Consider the following 20,603-nt stretch of genomic DNA (forward strand, 5'->3'; position numbering starts at 1 on the left):
ATAGCTATTTAGATCTTTTATAGATCTTTTGAAATTCAGCTTTTTGTGCAAAGTTGAACAAGATGTCTGTTGATGTCAATTCAATATTTAGAGGTGCGGCCAACATGTAGCTGACTGGCTTCGTTCAGCCATTGCAACTACAACTACAGGCGGGCTATGAGCCTGTACCAGCACCAAACACTTCCACAACCACACAGACCCACATTCAACTCTTTCAAAACACACCTTTTCAGAAAAACCTTTATGACTGATGTCCTGTTTTATGTTTTAGATTTTTTGCTTCATGTGTTGTGCTCTGTGGTTTGCTTAATACCTGTGAAGCGTGAGAGTTTTTGGAAAAGCGTGACATAAAACAAAACATATGATGTTTCGAGTGTTGGTGGTGATACAGGGAGCAACGTCATCAGCTGGTGTTTGTCAATTGCATTTTATAAAACCAGAAGTCTGCGTGCAATCAGCCCCAACGTTTCTGAGCACTTCATACCCATCTGCTGGCAAGCACATGCAGAGATGTTGGTTACATTTTCTAGCAGGATGTGGACAAGTCCACATCTATCAGTCCAGTACCGGTGACTTTATTGAGCCAGTAAACTCAACTGACCTGAACTTCACAGAGAAACTCAGGCGCACTGTCAAGATGAAGCTTATGAGACGAGCCGACGGCCGATATCAAAGCAACCGGGGCTTCCTGAACCCCACCAGGTCACTCCACATCGAAGGAGATATTCATGCAAAAGGAGCAATGATCAAGTATTGAGTGAACTTACAATGCAGTGAATGCCCTTTTTATTGCACCATACAATTCCAGATTAAAAATAAAGCCTTCATCGACTATATGGGACCATCTTCTAGAAAACTACACTTTGGGTTTTCATTAGCTGAAAGCTACAAATTGGCTGAAGTAAATGTTTTGAACTTTTCAGATATTTATTTCTTAGATGTATCATTCTACATCACTTTCATTAGAAGAATGGTTTCTTGCCAGTTTCTGGTTTCGCTGTTAATCTTTTGAGATATCTAGAAATACAGGATATCTGTTGTGTTTTCATAGCTTCTGTCAATTACACCAGGTAGTCAGTATTGAACATGTTAAAAGGGCCAGACGGGTCTAGACAGGCCTTGTTAGATTGTCTGCAGCCTCCACCTTTTTTTGTTTCCATGAGGTTATTTATTTTTCACCACATGCAGCCAAAACCTACTCTGCACCTTTACTGATGATTACCATGGTCAAAATTACGTTTAAGACAGAGTAACCGTTTTCCTTTTTGACCAGAATAAAACTCCTAGCTTTAGCTAAAACACAGGCAACTATGATATAAAATAATGTTTTCATTTATGAGTGAGTAACCAAAACAGATTTTCAGATTTATATTAAAGTTTACACTCCAAAAACTCTATAAATAACAAATATTAAAATATTTAAAAAGTCTAGTTGGGAAGTAATCAGTGTGTCAAAGTGCTAGCAGCAAATTAATCCCAAATCTTATTTGTAGAATGTTTTTTTTTTCCTCAGTTTTCTTACATGCTAAAATATTTGAAAAATAGAACCTCAATTTATACATATCAATAAGTTTGTATATTCACAGAATCACTAAACATCTCTTATAATTTACTTAAGTTTATTTCTCAGTCATACTGTACATCCAAAATATTTTTTTAAATCACATTTAAAACAAAAGTATTGCATTGTAATTTAAACCATGAGACCATTAGGATGGTAAATATTTAAAACAGAATCAGAGCATGCCAACAAAGCCACTCCTCACATTTGATCACCTCCTACTTGAGTTAAAGCTCTTTAACTCAAATACACTGGAGATGTAATCTCCTTTTCTTTTACAACAATCTTCTGCAAAGCCGCTTATACTCACAGAAACAAATTAGCATGTGCATGTTAAAGGTATGAAACTCATTTACTGAGATTTACAGCAAACATCCGGGTTTTAGGCACCAATTCTACTGATCGACTGTTTGCTCAAATGTTAATGCACTACATTTAAACCGAAAGGAAAAGTGCTCAAAGGGTTCACCGGTTATGATCTGGTAAGTTTTGCTTTATAGGATGAAAAGGGGTGACAATAGCTGCTTTTTTGCTTTTTAGTTCAAATGAGTGTGGTTGTAAATGGAAATAACTTGAATCAGTGGATCAAATTTAAGACGACAACACAGGCAAGTGGATTCTGTTACAGTGATGACACAAAATAAAATCTGGATTGCATTTACCTGTCTGGGCCAAGACTATCTAAGGAGTTGCCCGTTACCACTGCTAGGTGTCTGACAGAGGTGATCCATAATTTCACACATGAAGCTTGTCAGCCAGATTGTCTTGAAAAGCTGCCAAATGCTCTCAAAATTTAAATTTTGAGAGCATTTGGCAGTAGACCAACTCTCTACTATTCTACAAAAAGGCCTTCCACCCAACAAGGAAGATTTCTTTTTACGCAGGAAAATATTTAAAGGAAAACTTAATTTTTTTTTTTGAGTGGTTGTGTGGAGTACTCATGAGAAGAAAGTGTATAACTTGCAGTTGATGAACAAAACACAAACCCAGCATGAAGAATCTGAAAAAAATCCTGGTAAATTAACTCAAAATTATGTTTTCAATTTGTTCTGTAGCAAAATTTACTCTTGCTTAGGCCACATTCTGAGTTGCTCTTAGTTTGACTAAAGCAACTCTTAAGAGAATGTGGCATGAGGGACAATGAGAGTCCCTCATTGTCCCTCATCAGGCACAATGAGAGTCCCTAGTCTCTCATTGTCCCTCATCAGGGACAATGATAGTCCCTCATGCCACATTCAGGAAATTGAAGTCACATGGATCAATACACTTCATAAAACCCCACTTAAAAAAATGTCTTTACAATCTGTGTTAAAACACAAATTCAATGTTTAAGGTTTTTAATGCCTAAATGTAGAACTTTATTGTTAATCAATTAAAATCTATGGATGTTTAGTTTTATTACGTTGCCAATTTTATTTACAAAGAGCCTGCCAATTGATGTTTAACCAGCAGGTGCAAATGTATGGAGTCTTGGTGAACTTGAAAGGCAGTGTATGGTATTCTTCACAAGAATAAACTCAGTTTGAAATGTTAAACACCTCGTGTTTCTATGTCATTAACCCATGACTTGTCTAAAATACTTACCTTGCATTGTAAAAAGGTCAGTTAGGAGATTCACACTGAACTGCTGCTTCTGGCTCTAAATCCCTCTGCGATAACGGCGCAAGCAGAGGCAGCCTCATCCTGCAAATGTTAACCCGATAGGGCGCCAGGTGAGGAGAACGGCTACAGTTTATTGATTTTAAAGTGAAGTTTGCATGGGCTGTTGTCACAGAGAGGGTCCATTAAGCATGAGTGGGCTTATGCAATAAGCGGCTACAGCAGAGAAGTAAGAAGAAATCCACAGAGGAAAGCATACTGTGGATTTGCCACTGAAGCAAAGGAGCAAAACAACAAAGGGGGAAGTCACTGTTTTTCCACTGTGGGGCTAGCCACTGGGTCCCTGCTGCTGCTTGTCCTGCCTGTGCTGCTCCAACCACTGTGAGATCTGCTCTTTGAGCTCCGTGTTTGGCTTGATCTGGTCCATGGTGAGAGGACTGCGGTTGAAAGGGTCGGTTTGGTCGCTGCACAGAGGACATTATAAATAACAAGAAGTCACACTTTTAGCAATTCAATTTTCAATTTCTGCATTCACAGTTTTTAAGAGTTGATTAAATGTCAGAAAAATGGTTTATAGTACAGTGAAGGGCAAATATTATACTTTATCTTAATATAAAAAATAAATGTGAACATGAAACATAAATTACAAATCCTTTCAACATTAAGATTTGTGACTTTGTTCAATAGAAAAACTGTTTTTCTCTTTAACTCTCACTTCAACTTTTGGGTTGATGACAGTGGATTTCTCCTCAACCAAAGAGAAAAGTCTATATTCTATATATTTCTATATATTTATTAATTTTTTTGCCCCAGGATGGGAATCCTGGCTTCAAGGGAAACAACTTCCTTCAGTAATTACTTTAAGGGAATGAATTGTCTGTGGCAAAACACGGTTCATGTCATGATGAAGCCACAGTGCTTGAGCAGTCAGCGGGCAAGAGAACTTTTGAGTCAATCAGACATGCTGTTTATGAGCATAAAGCTTCTTTTTGTTTTTAACTTGCATTTGATAACTGTCTGAAATAAATATCTACCAGTCTGTGGATCAAGTTACTAAATAAATCAATAACTCATTGTATAGCCACAATAAGTAGCTGCAGCAGCAATTAAATTTTCCCCTCAGTCTCAGCCAAATAAATAGCAGCTTATATATTAGCATTCTGGCTTCCTTAGGAAACAAAACATGCAGCAATAGTGACCCTTTTGGGGCTAAAACAACAACCACTAAACGGCTCATTTGTATAAATCAGGCTCTTCTGGTGATGCAGTGTGCCGATGCTGATTTGAATCATGGTAACAATGTCGGTCAAAATTGTAGCAAAAGTTAAAACATTTAAACTCAATTCTACCAGAAATGTAAAATTTTTGTTTGTCATTTTGTCACAATCAGCACTGTAGGTTAATATACAGCATGAATCAGGATATTTTCATACTGTGTAATCCCTGAGTCAAGACACAACATTAGCAGTTAGCTTGTAGAAACCAAGCGAGTGACACAATGTGCTGGATTGGTGCTGTGTCACAGCATGAACGGATCAGGGCGGTACGGAGATAATGCTGGAAGAGGAACCGTTTCACTCTGCAGAAATGAACTGTGTGATCCGGTGAACAGATCATTCGAGTGAACTGATTCTGCAGATTTAATACACTCAAATGAACTGCCGTCCCATCACTAATCTACAAACGAAAAGACTGTAAAAATAGCATTTAAACAAATGAGTGACATGGTGGGTTTTTTTTCCCCCAGACGTTACGAACCTGAGGAGATGTCTTGCTATAGTGGAACGATCTACAGTAACATTAGAAGAGGGAAGAAGAACAGGATCCAACATCAGGGTGGACATGATGGGGTCCAAGAATTCATCTGGAGCATCTGCATACGTTTCCTCTTCTTGCTGCTGCCTGTCTGCATGGGACTAAAAACAAGTGACCCATGAAATAAATAAATGAATAATTGCAGCTTTTTTTTTTTTATTGACCACTGAAACAAAATTATTTCTGTCATGGTACAGGAGAAAAAGATACCTTGATTTTATCTGCAAGGAGTCCAAACGCCACAATCATGTCACCAGGCTTGTTGATCTTCTTTAGCACACGGAGCGTCTGGGAGAAAAGTGTCGGCGAATACGATCGTCCATCCTTCGGGACTGTGGCACAGAAATTTTCCTCATCACTGCAAAAGACAAACACATCATGTTCAAATTTTACTCAAAAGTTCGAAATCCATCTCTCCCACATGGAGAAAACACAAATTTTAAAGCTTGTTATAAAATATAATCTGTAAGAGACTCTTTACTTTATCAGATCAATTTATAACAGACGAATCTTTGTAACGTACCCCAGGTTTAGGTAGATTGTGCAGATGTCAGAAACGAGCTGCTGTGGCTTAAAGTCAAACTCGCTGAAGTCCTTGACTTTAAGTGCACCCATCTTTGGACCAACCAGGTGCTGCAAAAAGTAGTTCAACATCGAGATGATCCTCTCGGCCAGAAATGGGTGCACAAAGATGCCCTTGATCTCTGAGCGAGAGATGGAAACGGAACAAAAGCAAAGAAGAAAAAATTATTTAGGACACACATAGTCTAGTTAACCTTTTGAAAAACATGTAAGATCAGAAATACCCTAATTTCTAATTCCAGCACATCCTTCTGTGAAGGTGAATTTTTTAGGAAAATTATTGAACCAGAAAAAGAACACTTTAGTAAGTATCACAATCAATTTTTAAAACTCTCAACCTGATTTTGGATCCATGTCCTCCAAAACTGTGTTATTGACCAAAAACACAATTTAGCTATTCTAACTAATCTAAATATAAATGGTTTCCCCCCTTGACATTGATGTTCACAGTCCGTAATGGCTGTAGCCAGGAGTACGGCTGTAATGGCTGCTACAGATTCCTGTGACTATGGGACGTCCCCAATACAAAAACTCTCTTCCCAGTTGGTGTTGGTATTTTATCCGGGGACAAGATTCTGTCCAATTAGGGTTTAGGGCTGCCAGTGACCTGAAATTTGTTTGAACTTAAATATAGAGAAATTTATTCTTTTCCAACTCAAAAAAAGAAAAAGTGTCAATGACCCAGAATACTGCCAATGGCAGTAACATTTTATTTTTAAAAAAAAAAGTCAAAACTTTCTTTTTGAAGGACAATTAAGGTAAATGTTTAATTTAGTTTGGCTTATTTATTTATTGTAAAAATTTAAAATACTATGATATATATTTAGATCACTATTTATTTAAAAAGGAGGTAGTTTAGTATAAATTTAACTTAACTTTCTTTTATGTGTCTTTCTTTACACATTATTCTTTAAAAAACATATTTGATACAAGGTGCAATACTTAAAGTCATTCTAAAACAATATTTTCTCTTGCTCTGAGACTATAGATGGAAACTAACATAAGCTAAATCTGGTGCAAAGTATCTTTTATTAAAGTTTATTGAACATTATTCCAGTTTACGTAAACTAATAAACTAAATGTACCTACACTATTCAAGGGTCATTGAATTATAAAATGTCTCTGTAGTTGTTTGGTGGATGTCCCTTAACATTTTCAGGTAAAATTTTATAATTTGAATATTTGGGGAGATTACATTGAATGAGGGTTAAATGTGTTTTTTTTGTCCTGCCTGACCTGAGGTAAGGAAGGCCAGTGTGCCGATAGTCTCATTGGACATGATGTTGTGGAAGCGTCCCAGTTGTCCAAACATCTGCAGGCTTGACTCTTTTTCTCTTCGGGTGTCAGGGGTCAGGCTTTCCCACTCTCCTCTGTCACGCTCAAGCTGCAGAATCTTAATTTTACTCAAGTACTACAGAAAAACAAAATGAAAACTGAGTTTAGTCATTATGATTGAGGTTCTGAGTACATATTTAACACAAGGAGTAAATGTGCTCTCATGTGTTGTACATTGAGAATTAATTTCCATCAGCCCCACCTGAATAGCCTCATCCAATAAGAAGATAGCATCATTCATGAGCAGGTTGAGGAACCTGAGGAACAGAGGGGGGTTCATGGCCTCCAGGTTCTCGGATGCATAGTTTGCCAAATGCTGAAACAAGCATAAAAAAGGCAGATAATCTTATGCTTTTTAAAATGAGAAACATTTTAATTCATGCTCCCATTTAACCAACATCTTTTTAGTGTGTTTAGAACACTGAACAATTTAAGAAGATGTTTCTGCTCCCCTTTGTTTATTCTTGGTTAAGGTTTTTATTCCTCTGGAATTATCCTTAAAATTATAAAATAGATTATCAGCGTTCATCTGCTCTGTGACCAAACATCTACATTTTCAAATTAAAAGCCGGCCAGATCATCAACTCTGCATTATCTTTGAAAGCTTTACACCAATGTCTGTTATGAACGTCAGCAAGACAGTTAAAGCTTATTTTCATGCTGTTGTCCCAACCATGACGTTTGCCTCTCCTGCTGTCTTTAATTACTGAAGTGAATGAGACCGAATTTAGCTTGCTATGTTTGGACCAGCTAGCAATTTCTTATTTTTTCATTACTGCTGTGAAGCAAACAAATGTTCAGAGGAATTTAACTGAGCTGAATTAAACAGAATCAAATTAAACATAGCTGAAGAGCTTTGAACAAAATTGAGCTCTCTTAAACAATGCATGAACTAAACTGAGCGAAACTGAGTTGAATCACAAAGTAATATTCTGTGTAACATCGATTATGGGGCTTAATGATGCTATACCAGGACAGCAAAACAACCAAACTGGAAATCATACAAGAACACTTCAAAGTCAGAAAAGCATCCAAGTGTCTAGTTATTAAGTCTTACCAATCCTTTTACATAAAAATGCAAGGTAGGTAAGGTTCAGACATCATTTGTTTATTCACCTTGATGCTCTCTCTATAGCTGTCTTTGCTCCACATGTACTTCAGAATCGGATACATCGGTCTCCTGTAGTTGAATTTCTGTTCAAACTGATGAGGGTCACCTGGGTAAAAATGAAAAAGAAAAGTTAACGAGCTAAACTCTACTAGTTTTACACCAAGCAGGTTCTCGTATTTTCAGTGGAACTCCCAGGCAATCCAAACTCACAATTAATCCAAACTCACAGATTATGTGAAACATCCAACTTTGATCCAAATCTTGTTTTCAGCTCTGACCTGTCTTTTTAGATGAGGCTAATTTAACTGTAGTCTTAAATAATTGTTTAAAATCAGTAGTAATGGCGGAAATACAATGTCGAAAGATGGTTCCGCTAGATAAAAGACGTGGACGAATTTAACCCTAGGAAATGAACTTTGACTTACCTGTAAATTCAATGTCAACAAACACAGTGATGAGGGCCTCAGCCAGCTGAGGTGCATGGGCGTAGGAGCAGAAAACTCTCTCCCTCTGGAAAACGATGGGCTGAGCAGCACCAGGAGCCAGCGGCTCCATGTGAGGCATCACGGCTTCCAACACTTCTGCAAGCTTTGCTCTTAAATGGGGATTCTTCATCCTGGTTCACATTTCAAACATGGGGATCACAGAAACAAGTTGAAAGCTAAATATAAGGCTGAAACGATATATATATATCTATATATATATATATATATATATATATATATATATATATATATATATATATATATATATATATATATATATATATATATATATATATATATATATATATATATATAGATATATAGATATATAATATATAGCATTTAAGACACAGTATATATATTTTTCTTTAAACCTGTTCAACTCAGAACTGCTCCAGTGGAGGTTTTAGCTTCACAAAAACCAGATTCTGAAAAAACCTCTAAATATTAGGGACCTTTTGCATCCAATTATTAATCAGTTAACCTATAAAACAATCAACAAATCAGCTCTACATTGTATTGATGCCAAATCAAGCAGAAAGGCCTGAGCTTTTCACATGTTAATGTTAGAAGGATCTTTTTAGCTGCAGACGCATCTTTTGCTACAGATGATCAAGTGCTCACTATAGGAATCTTGTTGCATTTTAGGCAAGAAATTTTCGGTTTCCTTGTTGGAAAAGGAATTACTGTTTTTAGTTATTTGTATTTTTATGTAAAATAAGTTTAAGTGGTTACATGAAAAATCTGCAGAACATAGCAATTTCTTCAAATCTGATTCACCAATTAATTGTCAGGATAATCGATCAATAAAATAATCGTCACGTACTTCTCCACGTTTCCCATGAAGACAGTTATGAAGTTAAGGATCTGCTCCAGACTTTCCGCGGAGGTCTCCAAGATCTCGTCTGCAAAGCGGTGCAGGAAGATGAAGAAGTCTCCAATGTTTTCTGCAAAAAACTCTGACAAAAATAGTCCAGGTTTACTCACGGCTGTTGTGTTCAGAGACTTTCAGCTTTGCTCAATGAGCGAGTTATGAGTATCTAACCACAGCCACATTACACAAACAGGTGCAGCCATCTTAAAATTTCTCACAGAGCTGGCCTTTCTGATATTATTCCTCAGCCGAGCCTCTGTCTCTGACATACCCGGTATGTAGCAGAGCCTGGTGTTGTTCAGGGATGCCAGGGGAAAGCTGAGTGCTACATGTTCGGGCCCCTGGTTTCCCATGCTCAGCTGAACAAGCAGAGAAGCAGTGGAAGCTTGCAGGTTAAGGCAATATTGCAGCATGATGGGCTGCGTCGTGGCAGCTTTGGTTGACAGATACACGATCATCAGACGCTCAAACTGCTCCAGGAGCTGATCGGACAGCGGGCTCTCCATGCGCTGGGCGTCCTGCCAGGTCACCTGGAGCCGATGGAGTGACTGGTTCATCTTAACCATCTGCTCATGGAGTCTGGGCAGACACACACATGCCACACAAATGCAGGATTTAATACAGAAAGAGAGAGAACATTAAAGCGTTTTCTCAAAAATTGGGAAATTGCTGTCGTAAGATACTGTGAAGTGATTCGTACCGGTGAAAGCCAAGATGCAGGGTGAGCTGTGTGAAGACGAGGTTTTCAGTCAGCAGGGTGTAGTTTAGTGCAGACTCCACCTGCTGCTGAGGGGGCAAAGGGATCAAGCAGGTCTCCTTCTCAAGACCTGGTAAAGGAATATTTACTTTGTAATTAGTATCAATGCTAACAATTGTTCCTTCAAAAACTACAGGCATCCGCTGCACCAAAACAAATTCATATAGTGTTTTACAAAATATTCAAACCCCTAAAACTTTTTCATATTTTGTAACTTTACAACCACAAACCTTTATGCATTTTATGAGAGAAGATTATATGCAATAAATGGACCAGCAAAAATAGTTATGTGACTTTCAAAATATTTTTACCCCAGTTTGCCAAATGACCCAACTGTGTGAATGCGAGTGTCTTTGGGTGCTTTCACGCAGCAGGGTTTGATGCTCACTTCCAACAATACATTGTCTTTTAATTGGCTACATTTGAACACACACTTGTGTGTGTGAATGGTTTACGACCCAAAGTGACCTGGGCCAGAAGTTGTGGGATTGTGAAATGCTTCACCGACACAAACTTTTTCTGTAAGTTCACCATGAAAGTCTGGCTCCTTCTGGTGCAGAATTAGGTCAGATAAAATGTGACATGTCCGTTTACGCTGCATATGCTTTGAAAACGATCAATTAAGTATTCAAATTAGTATCACATATGAAAGTGGCACAGATGTTGTGAGATGAAAGGATCAGAACTGGGCTGTTAGGACTGCCCTGAAATGTCAGCTATAGGTGACATATGAGCAAAAAAAGTGGATTTGGGTCACATTTGCCTGCTGTGTGCTTTGGTGTAAATATGAGTTGCATCTTTTTCATTCTATGGCACAATTATGTGCTTGTTTGTCTAGGTCTGTCACATAACATTCCAATTAAATCCATTAAAGTTTGTTGTGATGGGTCATGAATGTGAAAAAGCTCCAGAGGCAGAGTTTGAAAACCTTGACATCTCGTATAATGACCTCTTGCGTGGATGCTGCGATTACGCCGGTCTTCTTCGCTCATGTCTTTGAGAGCGCAGTATGTTGGGTCAAAGTCTAGCAGCTTGGGTGAATGGGGCTTGCAGAAAGGCTGGCACAGCTTCAGCAGAGCGGCCCCCAGGTTGAGGAAAAATGCATCGGAGGCGAACATTTGGAAGAAGAGCTCGGGCACCTGGTTGGCCCATATCTTAGCACGACCTGCGTTCGCCTGCAGACAGCCGCCCAGCCAGGTCAGCAGCAAGTGGCGTGTCTCACTGGACCGCTGCAGCAAACTCTTCAAGATCTGGTACAGTTTTTCATGAAGTTGACCCATAAACTGCAACAACGGGAAGACAAAGCTTAGTTTCCTTCTCATAAAAATTCTAACAAAACAAACTGATTATGGCCATGTACCTGGTGAATGTTGGCTTCTTGGCTCTTTGTTTGTTGGGCACTGGAGCGAGAAGGGTTCAGAAAGTAGCCATGCCCCTCTACAACACCCGGGGTTTTCAGCAAGCAGGATGTGTTCAAAATCATCCCCAGCAGGTTGTTCTGGTACTGCAGACCATTAGCTGGGTCTTTGGGCTGAATGTGCTCCATCATCACCTGCAAACACCAAACAGGAACATATGGGATGATACTAAAGGACGGCCTGGTGAAAGTGTGGCTCAGATTACACGTCTGGTTTTGTCTTCTGACCTTGGCGATATCGTTATTGTGACAAAAATAGAGGAGAACATCCAGGTAGTTGTAGAGCAGAGGCTGGCAAAGGTCTAAGTCTTTGATGCGCCCCTGGAAGATATCAAAGACCGGAACGATCACCTCCTCAAAGGTACGCACCTCTTGGTCGGACAGTATGCCAGCAATGACCTCCTCCACAAACTTAATCCCCTCCCCAGGCTCTGAAACACCAGGAGTGGTGGAAAGAATATTTTACTGAGCGCAGACGAAGATGAAAGTAAAACCGATATAGTCAGAACTCTTTAACTCCAAAGATGGACCTACGTGCTGTTCTGAAACTTTCAAGCCACAGGTCAAGAAGCTGCTCGTAGATGTTCTGGTTGACGTAAATCTCTGGGGTGAGCAGAGCGGTGCGCGCGTTGGACACCGTCAGGTTCTTGCAGTGTATGGCAAATGAATGTAATTTTTCTGGGACTTTTGTCAACTGGTGCAAAGACAAAAAGGAATTTGTCAAATCACTTTGGAAGATGGAAGATGGGTGATGCTTATGCTCCAGTTGCTGTAAAGAGTTTGAGGATTCTTTAAAGGAAAAAAAGAGCACCTCCTCTTTTGCCCTCAGGTAAGAAGCAAAGAGGTAAGGGATGGCACATTTCTCTCCAGCATCCCGGTCAGCCGACAGGTTCACTGTATTGCAGGAGGTCATGTATATGAGATGGTTTCCTGGCTCCTGGAGCAGCAGGCGGTTGAACAGAGCCTAAAGGGGAAGTAAAAACACCTCTGAGCTCATTTCATTCATGTTTCTAAGGCGAAATACATTGTTACAAAATGAAATGCTCTCTAAACTGAATCAAAATCAATGGAAACAGAGTGTTGCTGAAGCATTTTTACAAAATAATATATGATTTAAGGGTGCACAAATTGCAGTCATCAATTACAGATCTTTAAAAATGCTGATCTGACAACTTAAAGTCTTTCCAACACTAAATTTTATGCCTGAAATGTTGCTAAAGAGCAACAGTGGGGTGACTATTATTGACTACAAACATGCAGACATGACCTGGTGGACCGGCCTGTCAGTCAAGACTCTCTCTGATTTTTGAACCTTTGCAGAGGTAAATCGGTGGATAAAATTGGCTCCACATGTAAGACGACTGATCACAATCTCCCAAAATTAAGGAAATCGGTGCCGATAACTCAGCAGGCTCTAATTAGATCATATGATATTTTCTGTGGCTTTTGTCAATAATTCAAGAAAACTACCCAAAGGATATATAATAATGACTAGACTAGCATATAGTTTTTTGTCCCTCAGTAAGATAGTTCCTGGTATACAGCAGCAAACAGGTGACAAATGAAAGCACACACTGTATATGAAATGATCATTAAAAAGAAAAGCCAGGAATAAACCAGACATTACAATTGAAACAGCTGCAGTCATGCTGGAATGAAAACAGGTCTTTACAAATTGTGCTATCTATAATTTTTAACATGGTTTTTAACCTGCTCTACGTTGTCCCTGTCCAGCCAATCTTGGCCGTCCAGCTCTGCAGCCATATCTTCCAGGTAAACACATCGAGGAGGGATCCCATTGCCTCCTTTCAGACTGGGGTCGCCTGATTAGGAAAAAAGAAATCCCAAAATGAAAATATTTGATATATTTTAAACTTGACATAAAGTAAAGAATAAAACAAGACAAATACAACTTTACTCCTGAAGTGAATCAAATTTGCCTCCCTCCCAATTATAAGCTACACTGACCAGCCTTTTTATTAAGATATTATGGCAGCAGATCAAGTCATTCAGGCATCAAGATGTGGGATTCAAAGGAGCCTTGAACATCTCTCTGGCTTACAAAGAATGATAAAAAAAAGTCTGCATTTTTGTGGACAAAGAAAATCCTTGTTGATATCAGGTGTCACAGAACGACAAACTGGTTTGAGGTGATAGAAAGGTTTCACTAGCTCAAAGAGCGACCATTTACAAGATATGAACCTGGAGGAGAAGCTGCTCCGGCAGCAGCAGAAGCCTACACCCAATGCTACTCCTGTCTGCCAAGAACAGAAAATGAGGCTATAATTCACACACGCTAACAAAACATTATCAGATTGGAAAGACATTGCCTGGTTCAATAAGACTCAAATAATCAATCAATAGGGTCAGAATGGGGTGATATTATGTATTTTCCAGGCACATAGTTCGATTCTATAACACAGTCAATTAATTGTGTTGCCTTCAGCTGTTATGAAAATTCTGCATAAAACTTTTATTTTACTTTGCAACATAGTTGTATCTGACCCCTTGAAATTGACCTCTCCCTCTTTAAGAAGCTCCAACCCTTTCCGACACTCCCCTTGATCACATAATCACACCATTGCTCCTTCATTATGCCGCTTACAACCGCTTTTAGGAGTGTGAGAAGTAGTTTGTATAATAAGCTCGGCAAACTACCACTTCTACAAGTTGTTTGGTAACTGCTGCTAGTCTGAAGGAGCTGAATGCAGGAGTTGCAGAAGAGGGAATCTCTATATGGGAGGGAATTCAGCTGGAGACTCCAAGGTTGATAAATAGGCAACACATCGTGTGAGCAACCACTTATGGTGCACTCACACCAAACACGTTACATGCGCTCAACGCAGATGCTTCAGATTTTTGCTCTACACCTAGCATTTGGTGCGTCTGGTTACATTCAAAGTCTATGTGGGGGAGCGTCAAGGGCTCCTCCACAACTCTGCTTGTTGTTTTCCATCGCTGGCCTATTTGTCGGACACGTTTGATGTGTCAAATGCTTCAAATCATGCCATGCTATAAGCGCAAAAACGTGCCACGACGGGCCCTTGACGCGCCTCCACATAAGACTTTGAATGTAAACCAAATGCGCCTGACGCTCAAAACGCGTTTGTTGTGAACGCATCTAATTAGGCTTCCCTGAATGGTTGTTGTAGAAGATTCAAGGACTCAAAGCAACACTTCAGGTATGTTTTTGATGAGGGAATGACATCCTAACATGATATAAAGCTCAAAAAAGTCAATTTTGTCTAGTAACAAATCATGGATCCATCCATGCTTTGGTTGTTATATCTCCCTCTGGTCCAGCATCTATGGGTTGTGGTAAAAGGGACTCCTGATATAAAACACAAAGAAACCAAAAGCACAACATCTATGTACAACACAGAGGTGAAGTCTAACTCGTGCAGGAAATTTGTGTGGAGTGCAGGCGACATTCGGGGGGAGGGTTGGAGGTCCTATAATACATTTTCTGAACATCATGACTCATTTTTGAACATTCTGTGTGATGAGAGGCCCAACCAGCTCACAGCAAGGCCATGCAGTGGATGTCTCTGTGTCATCTGTAAGTGCAGTGACTCATTCCTGCCTGACAAGTTTGGCTTTTAAAAGATAATGAGAACGTCCCCAGAGCAAAACAGACCCCGCAACTATTTATGATCAGTCTTGTCATCAGCAAAGCCTCTAGCTTTCAACTGTGCTTTTCATGTGAAAGAAATACCTCCAGGGAAAACATCTCTTCCTGGTAATATTCAATTGATTTACTTTTTAACTGCATTTGACAGACATGTCTCGTCTCAGTTGGAAAATCGTCTGAGAAGAATACCTCAGCAACTGTGATCTCAGAACAGAGGAGATCCCTGAGATAATGCTAGAGTTAATACCAAACAATACACACTAGTTACAAAGTAGTCCTTGGTTTTTGGATAAAACATATCTTCCAAATACTAGAAGATTTTACCAACTAGTGTCACCGTAAAGCCAAATGCATTTTAAAAACTGCCAGTCACCATTGACCTTCTGCAAACATGACACATTCATCACAATATCAGAACTCCAGGCTGCAAGTGTTTTAACTCAGCAAATTTTAGCTCAAAATAATCAGCTTGTACTCACTGTTATCAAGTGTGATTAGAAATATTCTCTGGATCATGTGGTTGACATTGAGCTGTTCACAAAGCTCCTGCCGGGACCGGAAGGAGCGACTGATTTCTGCTATGGAGTCGTTGTCGTCGACGCTGTCAGTGACGGAGGCCTCCGACTCTGAGTAGCTTCCTCCCGACTCCTCCGCTGCGACAGCAGACAGAGCAAAGTCATATGAAAAGATTGTATTGACTTTGGAAGCTTAAATTATTACTAATTTACTTCTTAATCTTCAAGTGTTTATGATATGTGACTTTATACTTTTAGAGCATCACATAAACTCTGCAAAAAGTCACACATTTCTGTTTGGCTGGTTATTATTTGTTGTGACAATGGCAATAAATTTGATACCTTTCAAAAACCTGTTTATGGAAAATACGTTTGTGGGATTGAGCTGCAGAGTTGATTATGTGGGTTGTGCCGATAAAAAAAACATGTCAAATCCTCTAAACTAATGCCAAAACAATTTTTGTAATGATGTGGAGTGGCAAAATTATTCACACCTCAGAAAGAATTACAGTAAAAGATACTTTCACTCAACCAAGAAGTTTGTTTGTGATAGAAAACAACACAATATCTCCCCAAAGCTAATAAAACTGTGTAAAATCTGCAACATTTTAAATAAATAAGTTTACACTTAAACTTACATTCATATAGGAAATGGCATGTGAAAAATTAACTATACCATTCACAATAGAAAAAAGATTTATTGACCAACTTTTTTTATGTTTCTGCTGGTATCTTCAATTCTTTGAGGTTGGAAAGCCTCTTTGCCATCGCCCTGATATTTTGTTTCTTCCACATATTTAAATGATCTTCAAACACTAATATCAGTCAATATGATGACACTATTAACCAAACAGAAATTAAATGTTGTTTGGAAATGGATAAAGAAGAGTAACATAGAGCTGAATGGCCTCAAGCTCAAACCCATTGAGTTTGCAGTGGAAAACCAACCGCTCGATACTCACTGGGATCTACCCAGTGAGTATCTGACTAGATACTCACCAACAAAAGTAGTGAGTACCTAGCCAGATCCACATTGATGTCTGAAAAAATTAGTTTATCTGAGACTTGGTGAAGGACAATTTAAGCAAATATTGGTAAACGTGTATATATTTTAGCCTGTTCCTACATAGATAAGAGAAAATGCACAATAGACTGAAACTTGTGCGTACAACTCCTGTTTATAAAATTCACTGAAATTGCATCTTTTACAATACTTTCACACTGGGAGAAAAACAGCTCAAAATGATCATTAAATGCTTCAAATCCATTTATGCAAATTGTAAGTGTGTATGTAAAGAAAGCAGGTCATTAAATAAAAAAATAGTTTTAAAAATGTAATAAAACCCAAATATTCCTCCAGTCATGTAGTTCTACAGTAACTGTAATTCTACAATTAAAATGATAAAAGTTGAATATATTAAACTTTTACCAGCCAATACAATTACATTTTAAAATCTGAGACTTTATTTGATTAATCTGAATTGTTATTACCACTGAACAACCACCATAAACAACATAGAAGAAGTTTTGCTAAAACCTGCTGTGACTTTTTTATTTATGAAGAAACAGCAGAGATTAACTGAGGAACCCAGCAAGGTCAAAACAACTAACATCTCTTAAAAGTAGAGGAATACTGAACAAAACCTCTATGCACTGAAGTTCCATAGAGGATCGGCTAAAACTGTGTCACTGAAACAACAAGTTTGAAATAATGCTTTTAATCCTTCAACATAAATACATAAAAACATGTTTATTACCTTTATCCAACTTCTCCACAGAAATAACACATCAGAAAGGCACATCGCAACAGTTCTGAACTATACATTCAGGGTGAGGATTTTGTAATGGACTGACTTTTAACTCTACTCACATGGTGGTTTAGATGCCGGCTGTTGAGGGTTTTGGCTTGATGCAAACTGCCTGGCATCAGCCAGTGAGGAGAAGAGGGCAGCAAAGGGGTTGCAGGAAATGTTGTGATTGTTGCTGCCCTGGTCAGTCATCTCACTGAGGCTCAACACTTACTCCATTTAAGATCCCAGCCTTTAGGAGGAATGCAGAAAGAGCAAATGTTGATCAAATAAATCACACGTCAAACTCAAGGCCCGTGGGCCAAATCCGGCCCGCCATAGCTTTTTATGCGGCCCTCTAGATTCTAGACTAAATACCAAGTGAGCTTAAATATGTTATCAATCAAATCAATGTCGTTTTTATCTGTTTACTGTCAAAATATATAAATCGGTCCCTCCAGTTCTTGAGAATTTTTGTGGAAATTTATGAAAAAAAATCAACTAATCCCTCCAATTCTTTGAGCTAGTAATTGGGAGTTTATTGCAGATTTTTCTCAAAAATTGTCAAAAACTTTCTTGTATCAAAATAGCTGCCTCAGCCTTAATTGATGTCAGATTGTAGTCCATGATCTATTCAGCGAGTAATAAAAATCACATTTACTGTCATAAATAAGCAAAACTTTTGCAAATGTTTCCAAACTAGCACCATAAACACTTTTGATTTTTATTGCAAAAATATCAGAAATTCTGGGGGGACTGAATAGCTGTTCAATAATATTTTAGAATTCAGTAATATTTTAAAGTTTGTGAACAACTTTTATCAATACATGCTAGCACAACCGGCCCTTTAAGAGAATTCATAATCTTGATTTGGCCCAAAATGAGTTTCACACCCCTGAAAAAACTTAGCACATAAGTAATGCCTGTGGTCCAGATGCCATGTTAATGTTATCACAGCCTCCAATTAACATGTTTTGCATGGAGGCCAAGAAGCTCCATTTTGGTCGTATCAAGGTTGTAGTATTGAAATCCTGGGACGTGACCCTCAGTTGCAACATTCTTTTCTTTCCTCTCTCTCATCTCTGACTCCATCACTGTTAATTTCAGCATTTTGACCAAAGTTATTTGTGTCTGCATTGAGACACTACATATTAGATTAGCGTGTAAAATGCCACATTACTATTATTTTTGTAGAACCGTGCATATTTTTCCTTCCACTTCACAATGACACGCCATCTTCTGTTGGTTGAGCACATAAAGTAAAACAAAACAACAGTCTTGTGGTTGCAATTGAACACATTTTCAAGATTATGAATATCTTGCAAGTGGGTGACAACCTGGACAAATGTGTTTTTATATTATGCTCAGAAAGTTTGGGCCTCCCTTACCTAAAAAATGATCGTGACTCAATTTGAGTTGGTGACTTGCTTCATACGTCATGTTCTGAGCTATCACTGTAAAAATGCTGCCGTTAGCACCAAGTTTACCAACATGAGCTAATGAAGCATTTGTTGGAAGCTGACAAAAGCGAACACCGTCACAAAACACCGCTGAGATGAACCCGTTATTGAATACATGCGAAGGTTTTCGACGTGAAACTTAAGAGAATCTACCAGATGTAACGGAAGGACCTGAACATTCACTGCTGCTATCCGACATGCTGCTCACCTGTCAACTGATTAACCGTCGCCTCACGACATTAGTCACTTTAAACAAAAACTCCCGCGTTTATTTTCTCCTTTAGGTTTATTCCATGTTACTCTAGAGACGGAATAACAACCACCAAGCAGCTTTGAAAGCAGAGGCAGGTTTCGACGGTTGACACTGTTTAGCTAACTGGTTAGCAGGTGGCTAGTTAGCTCTTACGTGGAGCAACAAGCTAAACTGTCATGCCGTCTCCACGGATCTACTTCAGCACTTGTTTAAACTCTCAACGCAATGACGTCGCGTGTTTTCAGTCCACGTAATGTCTATAAACAATACAGAGAGCTGCCGTACCTGTTTGGTAAGCAGACGTTGGATTGTTTGGTTAGGGGAAAAAAATGCTACAACGAAGCCAGGGGGGCATTTCCTTAGTGTACAGAAACGTCATCCATGTGAGACAACGTTAAGGCGGCAGGTTGACAGAGCACGCAGTAGTGCAGCAGTGTAATTCACAGAGCTCATTTGGTGGCGTGGGACAAAATAAAAACCGTGGCCACCACTTAACAACATTACTATAATTATTACAATAGTAATAATGGACAAATTTGATCTAATTTCGTTGTATTTCAATCTGAGAATCAATCAAAGTCCCATGCTTCAGGCACTTCCGGTTAGGCATGGCGCAATTCCTCGCTAGATACTTAAAAAGCAGGGCCGCAAGTATTACACGGATCTCACGCCCCCTTTGCCCTGCATGTTTTAGGTGTTTCCCTGCTGCCACACACCTGGATTGAATTTATGACTAATTAACAGGCTTATTGATGCCTGCAGAACAGGTAATGCAATCATTTGGATCAGCTGTTCTGAAATAGAGGCACATCTAAAACATGCAGAGCAGGATTTGGGGGGGGGGGGCCTGAGGACTGGAATTGAGAAGCACTGCCTTAGGGGAAGTCTTTTGCAAAACAAAATGGGTCAAAAATAAGTTTGCCAAAACTCAGAGCAAACTTGTTTTTGCCAAAAATATAGCCTAAAAGTTTTGCAGAATGTCAACAGCTGCAAATGGTCGTTCCACAAAGGTTGATCACAAATGCAGGTCACATTTTGTTTTATTGTTTTCTCATTTTACAACCTTACACTACTTTGTGCTGGTCTCTCACGCGAATAAATAAATAAAACATCGAAGTTTCTTGTTGTAACGTGACACAATTTGAAAATGAAATCCCACAGAGGGAAATTTCAGGTGTAACAGCAATGCCAACGTTACAAAAAGTGTTGAGAAAATATACAAAACAAGAACAGAAATAGCAATATGCTGCTCAAGATTATGACAAAATACAATGCAATTATTACATATAGAAATATTATGCGCACAGTGCGATGATTTGCATACATAATGTGCATGTGCATTGTCATAAAAAATAACAGACTATTTACAAAACAATAGTGCAGTGCAATTATGAGTTATTTATGAGTAAAACACAGTAAAT

General features: G+C 38.8%; 1 protein-coding gene across 3 annotated transcripts; it reads right to left on the reverse strand.

The window, feature by feature from the left end:
• Nucleotides 1–1,600: 1,600 nt before the first annotated feature.
• ube4a (ubiquitination factor E4A (UFD2 homolog, yeast)) lies at nucleotides 1,601–19,567 on the reverse strand. Of its 3 annotated transcripts, none has more exons than XM_055028571.1 (20): nucleotides 19,468–19,567; nucleotides 17,553–17,722; nucleotides 15,647–15,820; nucleotides 13,247–13,359; nucleotides 12,348–12,500; nucleotides 12,071–12,230; nucleotides 11,765–11,967; nucleotides 11,480–11,671; nucleotides 11,069–11,402; nucleotides 10,063–10,189; nucleotides 9,634–9,941; nucleotides 9,315–9,447; nucleotides 8,429–8,619; nucleotides 8,009–8,109; nucleotides 7,095–7,208; nucleotides 6,794–6,968; nucleotides 5,499–5,679; nucleotides 5,186–5,333; nucleotides 4,919–5,076; nucleotides 1,601–3,624 (listed from the first exon to the last, which is right to left on the reverse strand). In XM_055028571.1, the coding sequence occupies exons 2-20, from the start codon at nucleotides 17,680–17,682 to the stop codon at nucleotides 3,489–3,491; spliced, it is 3,231 nt and encodes a 1,076-aa protein (XP_054884546.1). In that variant the 5' UTR covers nucleotides 17,683–17,722; nucleotides 19,468–19,567; the 3' UTR covers nucleotides 1,601–3,488. The 3 variants fall into 3 exon arrangements, with proteins under 3 accessions (XP_054884546.1, XP_054884547.1, XP_054884548.1); XM_055028572.1 differs by lacking the exon at nucleotides 19,468–19,567 and adding an exon at nucleotides 19,138–19,377; XM_055028573.1 differs by lacking the exon at nucleotides 19,468–19,567 and adding an exon at nucleotides 18,858–19,127.
• Between the last annotated feature and the right edge of the window lie 1,036 nt (nucleotides 19,568–20,603).

Source organism: Poeciliopsis prolifica, unplaced genomic scaffold (genome assembly GCF_027474105.1).
Source record: "Poeciliopsis prolifica strain line A6 unplaced genomic scaffold, Auburn_PproV2 SCAFFOLD004, whole genome shotgun sequence".
NCBI classification, from domain to species: domain Eukaryota; kingdom Metazoa; phylum Chordata; class Actinopteri; order Cyprinodontiformes; family Poeciliidae; genus Poeciliopsis; species Poeciliopsis prolifica.

Bases quoted from the DNA above. Each gene is read 5' to 3' on its own strand.
- ube4a (XM_055028571.1), bottom strand. From the start codon at position 17,682: ATGACTGACCAGGGCAGCAACAATCACAACATTTCCTGCAACCCCTTT. The intron at 12,501-13,246 runs GTTAAAAACCAT...CTTCCCCTTTAG, and splicing joins ACAGGGACAACGTAGAGCAG to GCTCTGTTCAACCGCCTGCT. The intron at 12,231-12,347 runs GTGCTCTTTTTT...TCTTTGCACCAG, and splicing joins ACCTGAGGGCAAAAGAGGAG to TTGACAAAAGTCCCAGAAAA.